This window comes from Meriones unguiculatus, chromosome 11 (assembly GCF_030254825.1).
Source record: "Meriones unguiculatus strain TT.TT164.6M chromosome 11, Bangor_MerUng_6.1, whole genome shotgun sequence".
Taxonomy (NCBI): Eukaryota; Metazoa; Chordata; class Mammalia; order Rodentia; family Muridae; genus Meriones; species Meriones unguiculatus.
This window is the reverse complement of record NC_083359.1, coordinates 23080330-23097039: the sequence shown is the minus strand read 5'-3', so window position 1 is coordinate 23097039 and position 16710 is coordinate 23080330. Positions and strand designations below refer to the sequence as shown.

At 39.2% G+C, this 16710-nt stretch overlaps 1 protein-coding gene across 2 annotated transcripts in view; it reads right to left on the bottom strand.

Annotated features, from left to right (window-relative positions):
- Sgcd (sarcoglycan delta) overlaps positions 1 to 16710 on the bottom strand; it is a 935702-nt gene that overhangs the window by 10066 nt on the left and 908926 nt on the right. For both annotated transcript variants that reach the window (XM_060363800.1, XM_060363799.1), the window contains one exon: positions 596 to 719. In XM_060363800.1, the coding sequence (XP_060219783.1) occupies positions 596 to 719 (124 nt within the window). The remainder of the gene's footprint in view (positions 1 to 595; positions 720 to 16710) is intronic.

Here is a 16710-nt window from a genome sequence, read left to right as displayed (position 1 = left end):
ACTTAAATAAATTCCCTTCATAATCTGCAGCCAAATCCGAGTCCTGCTGCTAGGGGAATTTAGCTTAACTTGCATATAAAATTACAAATGCCATTTGTGTTTAATGGCTGGGGTTGTGTTTTGGCCACCTACTCTGACCCTGTTAGTTTTTGGCTTGTTCTGACTCAGGGCAACACTTAGACCGACTCTCCATTCTCAAAGAACCAAAGCATACAACATAAAGCATTTACATGTATATTAAGTTCGTTTTCAGCCACATGGGTGTGATATACAACTTAATTTTTTGGGTGAACTAAATCTTATTTTTAAGGCAGAGAGGGAGAGAGAGAGAAAGAAAAATTGGAAAAAAGCATTCATTTTCACAGTCATGTAATTTTGCCCTTCCACACATACACAGCATTATCCCAGCACTTCACAAATAACTAATCATAACTTTTATGTACTATGAGTTTAGCTGATAATCATGATGCTCAACCTTCTTTTGAGCTCCTTGGGTTGAAACTGTGTGAGATTAATCTCAGTGCAAACCAGCCTGGGGGAAAGTTTGGCCCTTGGACCAGTAGACATCCCAATTTTTGTCCTCCCCACTCCTTACCTCTCCATCCTTAGACTCTAGTCTCAGCTCACTCCTGCAGGTGGCCTCCATATTGCCAGCTTCTGCATTTATTTCTACCCCTTTTGGGGCTTCCATCACTAGAGATCGGGTTGGGGACTCCAACCTGAAATAGAAACCACAGATTAAAGATCCTTTTCAATGCTTAGGAATTTTAAGAAGCTGAAGCTCAAGTCACTGAGGCAGCCACAGTATTGCCCTCAAGCTTTCTGTATTTTTGCCGTATAGACATATAATTTTATGACAGAGAGTATAAGGGTTCTAGACTTTATCTTCTCTCCATTTCACAAAGGTTATAAGGAAGGTATTCTAGGATCATGGCCTCATATTCCACCAAATTGAGGACTTTATTTTCTTATTAGAATTTACCAAAACCTTACCTGTATCACTCCTCTATTATTATTATTATTATTATTATTAGTAATAGTAGTAGTAGTCATAGTAGTAGTAGTAAGAGGATTCTAGCTCCTTTTCTTTCTAGAATGTTTCCATTTTGTCCTACTGTATGGATCTTATGAAGGCACAATCAGACCAAAGTTAAGAAAATAGATCTAGGAGGCTGGAGACATAGATGGCTCAGTGGTTAAGGGTGCTTGCTGCTTTTTGCATATTTGTACATCAGGTTTCAGAACTCCAGCTCCGAGGTGTGTGATGCCCTCTACTGGCCATACCCCAACCCATAGACCCATATAATTAAAAGTAAGACTATTTAAAATAAGAAAATAGATCTAAGAGTCAGACAGTCTTACAATCAAGCCATGAGGTATCTCCTTTATTGTGAAGGCTAACATGTTTTATTGTTGTTGTTTTTAATATGATTTTATATTTATTACAACTTATTCACTTTGTATTCCAGCTATAGCACTCACCCTCACCCCCTCCCAATCCTGCCCTCCCTCCCTCACCCCTCCCATGCTCCTTTCACAGTCCACTGATAGGGGAGGACCTCCCCCCCTTCCATCTGACCCTAGCCTATCAGGTCTTATTAGGACTGTTTTTCATAGTCTTCCTCTGTGGCCTGGTAAGGTTTCCCCTTCCTTTGAACATGAGGATGTGTTCAAAGAGCCACCCACTGAGTTCATGTCAGAAGACAGCCCCTGTTATCCTTACTAGGGCACCCATTTGGAGACCGAGCTACCACGGGCTACGTCTCTGCAGGGGTTCTAAGTTATCTCTATGAATAGTCCTTTGTTGGAGTATCAGTTTCAGAAAAGACTCCAGGGCCCAGATTTTTTTTTGGTTCTGTTTTTTCCCTTGTGTAGCTCCAGACCCTTCCAGGTCTTTCTATTTCCCCTTTCTTTCATAAAATTCCCTGCACTCTGTCCAAAGTTTGGCTATGAGTCTCAGCATCTGCTTTAATACTCTGGTAGGTAGAGTCTTTCACAGAGGTCCTCTGTGGTAGGCTCCTGTCTTGTTCCTTGTTTTCACATTCTTGCAATTTGCCTTTCTGAATAAGGATTGAACATCTTATCTAGGGTACTCCTTCTTGCTTAGCTTCTTTAGGTGTACAGATTTTAGTATGATTAACCTATATTATATATCTATTATCTACTTACAAGTGAGTATATACCATGCGTCTTTCTGATTCTGGGATACCTCACTCAGGATGATCTTTTCTAGTTCCCACCATTTGCCTGCATATTTCATGATTTCCTTGTTTTTTAATTGCTGAGTAGTATTTTGGGCTAAGAAAGAAATTAGGGAAACAACACCCTTCACAATAGCCACAAAGGACATAAAGTACCTTGGTGTAACTCTAACCAAGCAAGTCAAAGACTTGTATGAAAAAAATTTCCAGTCTGTGAAGAAAGAAATGAAGAAGATATGAGAAGATGGAAAGATCTCCTATCCTTATGGCTTGGCAGGATTAACATATTAAAAATGGCCAGCTTACCAAAAGCAATCTACAGATTCAATGCAATCCCCATCAAATTACCAACACAATTCTTTACAGACCTTGAAAGAAAAATTCTCAACTTCATATGAAATAACAAGAAACCCAGAATTGCTAAAACAATTCTCTACAATAAAAGATCTTCTGGAGGTATATCCATCCCTGATCTCAAGCTGAACTATAAAGCAACAGTAATAAAAACTGGATGGTACTGGCATAGAAACTGACTGGTGGATCAATGGAATTGAATAGAAGACCCTGAAATAAACCCACACACTTTATGGACACCTGATTTTTGACAAAGATGCCAAAACCATACAATGGAAAAAAGACAGCATCTTCAACAAATGATGCTGGTCTACTGGATGTCTACATGTAGAAAAATGCAAATAGATCCATAATTATCATCCTGCACAATACTAAAGTCGAAGTGGATAAAAAACCTCAACATTAAAACCAGATACACTAAATCGGTTAGAAAAAGTGGGGAAGAGCCTTGAGCTCATTGGCACAAGAGACAAGTTCCTGAACAGAATACCAACAGCACAGGTTCTAAGATCAACAATCAACAAATGGGACCTCATGAAACTGAAAAGATTCTGTAAAGCAAAGGACACTGTTGTCAAAACAACAACAACAACAACAACAAAAAACCTAAACCAACAACAACAACAACAAATACCTATGGACTAGGAAGAAATCTTTGTCAACCCTATATCTGTCAGAGGACTAATATCTAGACTATATAAAGAACTCAAGAAGTTAAACAGCAACAAATCAAGTAATCCAATTAAAAAAAAAGGGGTTCAGAGCTAAACAGAATTTTCAGTAGAGGAATACTGAATGGCCGACAAACATTTAAAGAAATGCTTAATATCCTTAGTCATCAGGGAAATGCCAATCAAAATGACCCTGAGATTTCACCTTACACCCACAAGAATGGCTAAGATCAAAAACTCAAGTGACTTGGTTGGAGTAATCAGTCTCAGGGAAGACCCCTGTGCTCAGATTTTTTGGTTCTGTTGCTCTCCTTGTGGAGCTTCTGTCCTCTCCAGATCTTACTATTTCCCACTTCTTTCATAAGATTCCCTGCATTCTGCCCAAAGGTTGGTCATAAGTCTTAGCATCTTCTTTGCCTAGAACCCCTGTACAGATGTAGACCATGACAGTTCAGTCTCCAAGTGGGTTCCATAGTAATGGGAACAGGGACTGTCTCTGACATAAACTGATTGGCCTGCTCTTTGATCACCTCCCCCTGAGTGGGGAGCAGCCTTACCAGGCCACAGAGGAAGACAATGCAGCCACTCCTGATGAGACCTAATAGACTAGGATCAGAAGGAAGGAAAAGAAGAGCTCCCCTATCAGTGGTCTTGGGGAGGGGCATGCGTGGAAAACGGGAAGGAAGGAAGGGAGGGATTGGGAGGGGAGGAGGGAGGGAGCTACAGGGGTGATACAAAGTGAATAAAGTATAATTAATAATAAAAAATTAAAAAATAAACACAAACAAACAAAAAACTCAAGTGACAACACATGCTGGAAAGGATTTGAAGAAAGGGAACCCTCCTCCATTGCTGGTGGGGATGTAAACTTACAAAACTGCTTTGGAAATCAATCTGCCTCTTTCTCAGACAATTAGGAATAGTGCTACCTCAAGATCCAACTATACCACTCCTAGACCACTTCCTGGAATGCTGTTATTCATGATTGCATGAACAAGAAGCGTATTGCCTTGTGAATTTTACCTTCATAAGCTCCTGACTAATGTAATTTGGCTCCACACTGTGAGCATCAGTGTCTTGTAGGGACCTGGCCAATGCCCATTTTCCTGGCTAGTATTTAATAAAGCCTCTACTTGTGAAAATGTATTCATGGACATACTGGTAAATTTCTGAATGAGTCCAGACCCCTAACATCATAACCAGAAATAATTCTTTATTCTTTTCTTCTCGAGAGTTTTTCAAAGCCTCGGTTTCTTTATTGATAAGGTTCAAGTCAGGCCTGGAACATTAGAAAATGTGACTTGCTCTAAAATATTACAGTTTTGAATGAGAAAACTTACCTGAAATTCTTGGAAACCAAATGTATTTCAGATTTTGGAAATTTCTAGAGTTAAGTAGACCTTACTGGAACATTTCTTATCTGAAAAACCCAAATGCCCAAATGATGGCCTCCTAGTGGCAATCCGAATGTTTTTTAAGGTTGTAGAATATTGAGACTTTTCAAATTAGGGTCAGTTACCTGTTTCTGGTGTTGGCATTGTTATTATACCAGCAAAAACGAATTTTTGAGCTTTGCCTTGTAATGTAGATTTAGAACAGATTTAGAATAGATCAAGGATTGTCTGGGTGTCAGAAGGGATATGAGGAAAAGTTGTTTTGGGTGGTGGAACTCTGATACCTATCTTGATTGCATTGCAGTACTGATTCCGTATCTCTGTGCATTTTTGAAAATGCAAAAAAGGTCAATTTTATTGACTTTAAGAAAAATAACCTTTCTCTATGCTAATTATAATAGCAAAACAGGTGATGGTATGCATTCAGAAGGCTTTTGACCAGATCGCTTTAATGAGAAAAAGTCCAGTCATCCCCATGAATATTCTAGATTTGAACAGTGTTACCAAATAGGGATTCACAAAGATGCTCTTACAGAGAAAGCAGCTCAGCCAATGAGAAAGACCCAGCTTTAAAACTGCCTTTTCTATTCAGGTCAGTTTCCATAGTTGACATTTCCAATTTTCCTATATCTTGAATGTGTTGAAAGGTAGCATCTTCCTTTTTGCCCATGACTAGCTGCCTGCTATATTCCACAATACCACCTATGGACAATTGAAGACCCTTTATACTCAGGAAAATGGCTACAAGGGCAAATTGGCTAGTGAGCTAGCAGTACTGAGCAATCGCATCATATCAAGATAGGTACTGGGAGGGCTCCTCCACCCTCCCTGTTCTCAGCTGCTTCTGAGAAGCAGCCTTGACCTTGAAGGTTTTCCACCTGTAATGAGTCCTCCACAGCTAGAAGAGAAGCAACAGACCTACCATACTTCTTCATAAAAAAGCCTCCCTTTCTACTTAGTTCATTCTTTCCTTAGTGATCTCACTCCCCTGTATGTGGCAATAATCCCTTCAACCCATAGTCTCCTCAGAACACCTTCATAAAGGTTGCCCATGTCTGGTGTATTTCTGCTTATTATTGCACCTTACTTCATTTGCATTGGGATTTTATGATTGCCTGGGAATAGTATCAGGGTGATGTGGATGAAGTTTTATTACTAGCACAAGAGGAAGTGATGTCCATGCATGGGCACCAAGCTTAGACTCTCATCTACCACATGAGTATAACCTAGGTTGCTGATCTCTCACTTCTGAGACAAGGCAGATAGCTTGGGATCAACCCCCCTCCCCCTTTTGTCTTTTTCTTAAGCAGTCTGACTGACTTAGGCAGACATGGACACATTCTTGAAACATAAGCACCAATTCCATGAAGAAAGAGTAGCATTAATTTACAGTATAGCTATGCAAATGAAAAAAAAGTTTTTCTAGAAGTGATGGAGGCTAGTAAGAAACATTTTGGCTTTGCTTTCTGCAATATTGGGTTCAAATCTGGGTTCTGCCATTTAACTAGAAATATAAGCCCGATAAAGTCTCTTTTAAGCCTAGCTACCTGTTTGTAACAATAAGACTATAAGGGCACTATGTTGACTGGGTTTTAGGAAGACTAAGACATATGATGCTCTCTATAAAGTGTCACCTCATAAACCCTCAGGAAAACAAAGTTGATGATCCTAAGACCAGAGCCAGGGGGATGGCTCCGAGGGTAACAGCTATTGGGGTACAGGCCTGGCAACCTGAGTTCAATCCTGGAAATTGACATGAAAGTGAAGAAAAGAAGCTGTCTTCTGATTGCCATGTGTGCAGTGGCACATGTGTTCCTCTCTCCCAGATAGTAATAAATACATTAAAAAGGAGGAGGAGCTGCCCTGCAGACTATCAGAGCAGATGCTGAGACTTATGGCCAACTGTTGGACAGAGTTCAGGGAATCTCATGTAAGAAGTGGGAAGTAGTAAGAGCTGGAGAGGACAGGGTCTCCACAAGGAGAGCAACAGAACCGGAAAATTTGAACACAGGGGTCTTCCCAGAGACTCATGCTCCAACCAAGTACTATTCATGGAGATAACCTAGAACCCCTGCACAGATGTAGTCCATGGCAGTTTAGTGTCCAAGTGGGTTCCATAGTAATGGGAACAGGAACTGCCTCTGACATAATCTGATTGGCCTGTTCTTTGATCACCTCCCCCTAAGGGGGAAGCAGCCTTACCAGGCCACAGAAGATGACAATGCAGTCACTCCTGATGTGATCTGATAGACTAAGATCAGAAGGAAGGAGAGGAGGACCTCCCCTATCAGTGGACTTGGGGAGGGGCATGCATGAAGAAGGGAAAGGGAGGGTGGGTTCGGGAGGGAGGAGGGAGGGACTTATGGGGGGATACAAAGTGAATAAAGTTTAATTAATTAAATTAAATAAATAAAAATAAAAAAAGGAGGAGGACCAAAAAAGTAAATCAGATCAAATTCTAAATGGCTGGATAAGCAGAGTTTAAATCCTTTCTAGGGAGATTAGAAAGGTTTTAAAGGGAAAGATAATCTTCAATATTCCAGGGAGCTATATCTGCCTGTGAAGTCCAGTAAGGTAAGGGAAACATGAGACAAATGTTTGTAAAAGGTCTAGTAATCAATCTAGGTTAGTGACACAAAGGAAGGAGCAGCAAGCTTAAAAGCTGAGTTCACAGGTGAGATAAGAAGAGGCAGAGATGGAAAAAACAATGAAGGAAAAAAAGATGAGGTCTTTAGCCTGGGAATGGTGCAAGGCAACAGTATCACTGATGGGCTAGGCAGGAAGTCATGTTAAAAGAATGGAAAGGAATGGTGCAGGAAGAAAGGGATTAATATTAGTGGAAGCAAAGATATAGTAAAACTCCAGATAATCTTCCTAAGTCAGCCAGGCTGTGTAGGAGCAAAAAAAAAAAAAAGAGTAAATGGTCCCAAGTTATCTGAAGTGAGAGATCAGCTACCTGTGTCAAGTTCATGGAGTAGATGCAAGTCTAACCTTGGTAGCCCTGCATTGACCTCACTTCTCTTGTGCTAGTTCCAAACTTCATTCACATTACACTGATGTGGATACGCCCAAGGATGAGAGTGAGAAGTTGGCATCATACAGAGCCAAGTGACGCACAAGTCACATTCTGTCTCAAATCATACAGTATTTCTCACCTTTAAGTAGTTTACATGAGTGAGAGCAAATTTCATGTATATTGAATTTGCTCATATATTGTACCTAGTATTCACAATGAGTGGATTTGTGAAAAGACAGTTGGAAGTAGAGTAAAAAGAAACTTGACAAAAAAAAGAATATGAGCAGGATCTAGAGAACTTATTACATATAATGCAGTCGTTTTAAGCATCAGGATTTACTATATTCTTGTCTATTAGTTAAGACCTCCCAAGTCACCAGAAAGGCTCTGAGGCAGACGTGTAGATTTAAAATGGAATGCTATCACCCCAACCCCAGTGTGGGAGCACCACGACACTAAGAAAGGGATCTACTGTGAAAATGCTCTAATGTAAAATGTAATGTAACAACCAGGCGAGCAAAACCCCCTTGAAGTGATAGTAATCCATTTGTGATTATATATCTAGGACGAGAACATTACTGCTGTGTGGCATAAGAAAATCAAAGATTTCCTGTTTGTGGGGAAACATTGAGGACTCTGCAGACTCTTGGAAATGAAAGCTGTTACCATTGAGAAAAAAAAAAAATACAACTGCCAAGAAAGAAACCTAGGAATGAAGAGAATGGCCAGGAATGGAGGCTAAGGGGCAAAGCCAAGTCCTAAGAGGAATAATTTTCAATGTGAACTTGTGGAAGTGCAGAGTGATAGGCTTAGTAACTAATGAGTGGGACCAACATGGCACCAACACATCTTCAGATGCTGCTTTAACACAGGGCCTTAAACTTTGGTGCCCATGGGATGAGTTAGGCAGTGCTAGTGAGAAGCCTACAAGGAAGCTATAAGTAAGAGGACAGCTCCATCATAATGGAACCTCAAGTGATGTTGGCTTGGATGAGGAGGTGGTGGAGATGCTGTCTAGAGAGGCAGGTGCTTCTCTACCCTCTGCAACTCAGGTTCCTGACTTATTTTTCTGACTTTTAAAAGGTTTTTCTTTGGAATCATTAACAAACACATGCAGATTTTTTTTTTTTTTAAATTCAAGAAGGGCTTAGAAGACTGGCAAAACGGTGCCTTCATGTCCCCCATCTTCTTTAAAAGGGAAATGCTTACCTTTGTGGTCCCCACAGCTCATTTTACCCATTCCATTTATCTCTTTCCCACTTCATTAATATGGTTAGGCCTTTTGTGCTTATTGTTTTCTTGCCTTCGTTTGCCTCATTGATACGTTGTTTCCTTCTGCATGTGGTTAACTTCCTACCAAGAATAACTCTGCTTACAGATTTCTTAGTAAATGTGGTGTGCCCCCACCCCACCTTCATCACCTTGCACTTGAGATTCACACACATCCCATAAGGTAACAGTTTATTCTGTTTCTCTGGTGTCATCTTATGCTATGATTTATTTTTGTGTTGGTCCATTCCAGGTTTTTGTTTCAAAATAGTTTGTCTATTTACACTTTTGGGAAGAACTCCCTTGCAGACATAGAATAGACTTGGTAGTCCTGGGATAGGCATAGCTGCAGCATATCAGAATATATCACACAGCTTACAAAGTAATTGCCAAACTTGACTTTCCTTATCAATGAAGGAAGTTCCAGTCGCTCTACTTTGGTGCTAACGTTTGGTGATGTTAAGCATGGAAAGAAAGAGGATGCTATTGTCTTTCACAATTGTATTTCCTTAATTAGAGTCAAACACCATTTCACATGTAACTCATGAGATGTTTTCTTCAGTGAAAATTTTTTTTGGTGTATTTTATTTTTTTTGTTTTTACCTCTGATTTTCTAGGTTTGAGTTATAAACCACGCATGTTGAAAAATTGCAGTTCTACATATTTATGATTTTTTTCTTTTTCTTTGTGGTTTTCTGTTTATACTTAGCATGGTCTATGAACATCAGCAAACCTTTCCAGGTTAATGTAAACAAGTAGGTATGTACTTTTTGTAACTTATTGGGGCAATAGTCCCTATAGTGAGCATGACTTTGAAAGTTATATACTTTGCCTTTTCACTAAGTCTGTAATCTGTCAATTATTGAGTTTGTGCATGGGCGGAGGTTGGGTTTGGGCTGACATTAACATATTGTTAATGACAATTCAGGATGTTAAAAACATCTGAAGCTCTATCGTAAGTAACATTTTCATAGCTTTACTTCTCTCTTTTGGGTACTCCCAGTATAATTCATTATTTTATTTGTCTATTCTTGAAGAGAACTTATAATATGTCAAATTGCCTATTAAGGGTTCTAGTGTTCTTTATACCTGGTAAGACAAATCTTGCTATCCCTAGCTTCTTCAAAAATCCTTGGTTTTCCATGCAGCCTTGGATTTAAGTTTCACAAGGAAAACATAGAATTATTTTTTTCAACACTTTAAAAATATTTATTATTTCATGTATGTACAGGCATACATTCATATGTATCTACAATGATGTACCTGAGGAGGTCAGACAACTTGCCAGAGCTGGTTCTTTTCTTTCATAATGTAAATCTATCTAACTCAGGTTGTCAGAACTGGTGGCAAGTGCCTTTGCCCACTGAGTCTGTCTCACTGGCCCAGGGCTTTTGCTGGGATTTGAGTTTAACCGACTGTCATTATATCTGTCTAGTTATGTTTTCTTGGCTTCATTTCAGTAATTTAATTTTTTCCCACACATCTTTATATATATCACATACCTGTGATCTTATTTCTATTAAAATTAATTATAGCATAAAACATGTTTTATAATTCCTCAGATTTTATAAGTGCCCTCCTCCTTTTGTATTTCCCCTTTTCACATAATGGCTTAAGTTTTTACCTCTGTTGTTTGTTTTTAATGTCCCTGCACTGTGGCTCTGTCTTCTTACCCCTGGAAGTATACCAATGACCAGAAGTTTGTTTTAAGATTCAAAGAGCTAATTTTACCTTGTGGTTCCTATCTATTTAATCTTTATCGTCAATTCCTTATTTTTTCCTGTCTTTTTATTTCAAATAGATTAGAATAATGCACCAGTTGTTCTATCTAACAAGGGCCATTTCTTCAATCTGTACTCTTCTAAAGTATGTGCAATCATATGCATGTTTGAAAGCATTCAAAAGGAAGATTTATAATGTACCTGTGACTTTTACACAATTGCAACATGACCACTCCTGTTGGCCTCTGAGTTTTATCAAAAGCTATTCTTATTTCTTACTTTCTAAAAATACGAGATGTCCCAGAATGCGTTTCTACATATGCCTGCTACATGTTTTCATTATTGAGTCTGGACTTTTGAACATTGCCTTTGAACTGGCAACCCAATAATAAAGACTGTTTTCTTCATGAAAGCAGTTTTGTAAAAGTTGAGACTATATTTATTTGGGTCTGATAATGTCAATTTTTATAAACCTTCCATGACCTGATGTACTTCAGGTGTTGCTGCCATGTTCTTTATGTTTTGTTAACTACTTAGTTCTGCTTGAGTTATATTTATTTATTGTTTTTAGAGCTGTGTCTGGCTATTTGATTGATTTTGGGAGGTGGGGGCTGGCAGGGTCTCACTGTGTAGCTCTGGCTGGCCTGGAAGTTAGAAATATCGCCCAGGCTGGCTTTAAACTGAGAGTCCCACCTGTAACTGCCTTCCAAGTACAGAGTTAAAGAAGTGTGCCACCACACCCAGCCCTGATTTGTTTAATTTCTAAAACAGGTACTTAACAACTTTCACTTGCTTATCTTTCTTGTCATCTTATTGATATGTAATGTCTTTTGAGTTTGTTTTTTTTTTGTCTCCCGTCCCCCCATGTATTACAATTCACGTGCCCATTACTATAGTTGTATCTTGTAGTATTTTCCTAGTGGAGACTTCCTTATACCTTTAAGAGCTGGGCTGCTTGCTTATTTCAGGTGTGTGCCTTATGTGACGGTTTACTTTTTATTTCTTATGGCTTTTATTTGTGTGTGTGTGTGTGTGTGTTTGTGCGCGCACTATGCAGGGGTGCCCACACTAGTATGCACTCATGAGGAGGCCAGAGGATGATATCACATGTTGTCCTCTATTGCGTCCACTTAATGTGTTGAGACAGGATCTTTTGCAGAACCTACAGCTTTGAATATTGATAGGCTAGACTGGCTCTCAAGCCCCTGGAGTCTCCCTGCCTTCATCCTTCAGCTGCAGGATTAGAGGTATATACCCCAATGCTCAGCTTTTTTTGTGGGTGCTCGGGAATCGAACTCAGGCCCTCATATTTGCTCAGTAAGCACTTTATCCCACAGCCATTCCTCAGCGCTAATATTACATATGGTTGAAGTAAATGCCACATAGAGTAAAATGCACAGATCTCAATTATATGCTTTAATATATTTTGAAAATGTGTTATCATGAAATCATCCCATTCCATCTTAGACAGTCCTACCTGTCTCCCTCCCAAAGCACATGCCCCCCACCTCATTACCATCACTAAACATTAGTCTTGCGTGTTTTCAAACTTTGTATAACAAACGTCACCACTTTTAGACTTTTCTGACTGTTGAAATGTTTACTGTTGTTTCATGTGGTTGTATTCATCAGTTAATCATTCTTTCTGTTACTTAGTAATGGTCGACTGCTTGAGTGGACCATGGTTTGTTCATCCAATCTATGCTCATTAGACATCTGGTTTTTAGTTTGTGAAGATTTTGTACGGAGCACTATGAACACTTTGATGCAAGCATTTTTTGTTTTTTGTTTTTCTTTTTTCTTTCTTTCTTTTTTTTAAAGGAGAACTTCTCCTTTCCCTTGAATAAGCAGCACCAATCACTAGATTCTAAGAAGGGTGTCTTTAATAAGCCTGGTAAAGTAGCATCGAAGATGGTTCTACTGATCCTTGCCCCTGATACTCATGCCCCTAAGTAATTTTCTCCCTTCAATATAGGCGTCTATACAGTTATGACATAGTACTATTGATGGTCTATCACTCATTCAATTAGGATGTAAAAACAGGACTTATGTTCCCATTCCCACGTGCTCAACTTGTGGCAACTTGCCGTGTCATCTGTCATATGGATGGAACTCATAAGACCAACGGATAGACCTTTGCCCACTATGAGCTAAGGCCCTCCGATCAAGAGCCTGCAGGACTTCCAATCTTCCCTGTTGCCATGAAGTTCTTGGAACAAAGCTTTCTTCCATTTAAGCATCTGATGAGATGACAGCCATGGCCAACAGCTCAACTGCAGCCTCTTTTAAGATCTGAAGCAGGGGCTTGTCTAAGCTGCACCCCCACTGTGACTCGCAGAAGCTTTTACAAATGTTTTAAACCCACGATTTGGGGGATCATGTGCTGTCTAACACAGATAGTTGTGCAACTGCTCGTGATGCTGAGTATCCCTTAGTGACTCTATAATGGTGCCTTTTGGACTTCTGGAGATATTTAAGTTACTAGAAGAGCTTCTTACATAACTCTGATGATGTAAGCTCCCTCTTGAAAGTCCACAATAAAGACAAGAAGCAATAGCCAAGAAAGCACTCTTCCAAGTTCCCCATAGGTACCGCGGTATGTGTACACCTGCACTCATACAGTAATAATGAGAGACATTTTGTGAATGGCACTATCGTATGATTTTCAGTTCTTATGCCTGCATGGTAAGCACTTTATTGACTGAGCAATCTCTCCAGTCCCTATACATGGATTTACTTTTATGTACTCTAATTGAATGTTTGTAAACTCTAAACTTATGGGTTTTTTTTTTTTTTTGTGCCTATCCTCACTGCTGGATAACATTTGGCAGATATGTATTTGAAAGTTATTTTTGCTTCATTTCCAATTTTATTCTCCCTCTCATTTAGACTAGACAATCTCATTCTGGTGTGTCTATTATTCTGTCTCTGCTCCCTGAATAATTCTTCAATATATTTTCATATGCATTTATCTTTATCCATTTTTTCCTCATATCCAGTGGGGTTTTGCTTTGTGAAGTCAATTTTTATTCATAGATATTTTGTTTAGTTCATCTTCTAATTTATTAACCACTTTATTTTTTCTTTTTTATAATTTATTTGTTTTACATCTCAATTGTAGCCTCCTCCCTGTCTCCTCCTGGCCCCACCTTCCTTCCCTCTTCTCCCCTATCTCGCTCCCCTAGTTTCAGAAAGAGAGAGCTGCCCTCCCCTACTATCTGACCCCAGCCTGCCAAGTCTCATTAGGGCTGTCTGTATCCTCTTCCTCTGTGGCCTGGCAAGTCCCCCCACCCCCAGCCTGGCAAGTTCCCCCAACCCCTCCCAACCAGGGGGAAGCAATCAAAGAGCTGGCAACAGAGTCCATGTCAGAGGCAGCCTCTGCGCACCTTACTAGGGATCAGCATAGAGATGGAGCTGCCTATGGGCTCCACCTGAGCAGGGGGCTAGGTCCTCTCTGTACATGGTCCTTGGTTGGTGCATCAGTCTTTGCAGGACCCCTCTGGGTCCAGATTTGTTGGCCCTGTTGGTCTTCTTATGAAGCTCCTGTCCCCTTTGGGTCCTTCTATTTCTCTACTCTTTTTTTTTTTTAACGACTCCCTGCATTCTGCCCAAAGTTTGGCTATGAGTCTCAGCATCTGTTTCAATCCCCTGGTGGGTGGAGTCTCTCAGAGGACATCTATGGTAAGCTCTGTCCTGTTTCCTCTCTTCAACTGCTCCAGAGTCTATTCTATTTACCTTCCTGAATGAGAATTAACCATCCTCCCTAGAGTCCTCCTTATTATTTACCTTCTTTAGGTCTGTGGATTGTAATATAGTTATTATATGTACTATAGAGCTAATATCTGCTTCTAAGTGAGTATATACCATGGGTGTCTCTCTGGTTCTGGGTTACCTCACTCAGGATGATCTTCTTTAGTTTCCACCAATTACCTGTAAATTTCATGATTTCCTTGTTTTTAATAGCTGAGTAATATTCCATTGTGTAAATGTACCACAATTTCTGTATCCATTCTTCAGTTGAGGGGCATCTAGGTTTGGCTATTATGAATAAAGCTGCTGTGAACATAGGTGAGCAAATGTCCTTGTTGTATGGTGGAGCATCTTTCGGGTATATGCCCAGGAGTGGTATAGCTGGGTGATGAGGTAGCACTATTCCCAATTGTCTGAGAATGAGGCAGGTTAATTTCCAAAATGGTTGTACAAGTTTGTACTCTGACCAGCAATAGAGGATTGTTCACCTTTCTCCACATCCTCACCAGCATGTGCTGTCACTCGAGTTTTTTATTTTAACCATTCTGATGGTGCAAAATGAAATCTCAGAGTCATTTTGATTTGTATTTCCCAAATGAGTAAGAACATTGAGCATTTCTTTGTTTCTTTGCCGTTCAGTTTTCCTCTGCTGAAAATTCTTTGTATAGTTCTGTACCTCACTTTTATTTGGATTATTTGGTTTGTTAGAGTTTAATTTATTGAGTTCTTTATATACTTGGGATATTAACCCTTTCCGGATGTAGGGTTGGTGAAGATCTTTTCCCTGTATGTAGGCTGTTGTTTTGTTGATAGTGTCCTTTGCTTTACAGAAGCTTTTCATTTTCATGAGGTTCCATTTTTAAATTTTTGATCTTAGTGCCTAGGCTGTTGGTATTCTCTTCAGGAAGTTGTCTTCTATGTCAATGAGTTCAAAGCTCTTCCCACTTTTTCTTCTAACACATTTTTCTAACATTGTGTCTGGTTTTCTGTTGAGGTCTTTGATCCAGTTGGACTTTAGTTTACTGCAGGGAGCGAAGTATGGATCTATGCATTTTTTCTACATGCAGACATCTAGTTAGATTAGCACCATTTGTTGAAGATTCTGTTTTTTTTTTTTTTGTTTTTTTTTTTTTTTTTTTTTTTTTTTTATTGTATGGTTTTTGGTTCCTTTGTCAAAAATCAAGTATCCATAAGCGTGTGGGTTTACTTCTGGGTCTTCAATTCGATTCCTTGATCCACCAGTCTGTTTCTATGCCAGTAGTATGCAATTTTTATTACTGTTGCTCTGTAGTACAGCTTGAGATCAGGTGTGGAGATACCTCCAGAAGATCTTTTATTGTACAGGATCATTTTAGCTATTCTTTTTCCAAATGAAGTTGAGAATTGTTCTTTAGAGGTCTGTGAAGATTGTGTTGGTATTTTGATGGGGATTGCATTCTAACCTGTAGATTGCTTTTGGTAAGCTGGCCATTTTTACTATGTTCTTCCTAAATATGTATGAGCATGGGAGATCTTTCCATCTTCTGATAGCTTGCTGAATTTTTTTTTCTTCAGAGACTTGAAATTTTTTTCATACAAGTCTTTTCCTAGCATGTTTGGGGTTATACCAAGGTACTTTTATGATTTTTTGTGGCTATTGTGAAAGGTGTGGTTTCCATAATTTCTTTCTCAGCCTGTTTGTCTTTTGTATATAGGAGGGCTACTAATTTTTTGAGTTAATTTTGTACCCCACCACATTGCTAAAGGTGTTTCTCAGCTGTACAAGTTCTCTGGTAGTATTTTTCGGGTCACTTATGTATACTATCATATCATCTGTGACTACTGATACTTTGACTTCTTTTCCAATTTTATCCTCTTGATCTCATTTAGTTGCCTTATTGCACTGGCTTGGATTTCCAGTACTATATTGAAGAGATAAAGAGAGTGTGGGCAACCTTGTCTTGTCCCCGATTTCAGTGGAATTGATTTAAGTTTATCTCTATTTAGTTTGATTTTGGCTATAGGCTTTGTGTATATTACCTTTACTATGCTTAGGTATGTGCCTTGTATTCCTGATCTTTCCAAGATGTTAAACAGGAATGAATGTTGGATTTTGTCAAATGCTTTTTCAGCATCTAAGTAGATGATCATGTACTTTTTTTTTTTCAGGTTGCTTATATGGTGGATTATACTGATGAATTTCTGTGTATTGAATTACCCTGCATGCCTGAGATGAAGCCTACTTGGTCATTGTGGAATTGATGTGATCTTGCATTTGGTTTGCAAGTTTTATTAAGTATTTTTGCATGAAATGTTCATAAGAGAAATTGGTCTAAAATTATCTTTGTTGGGTCT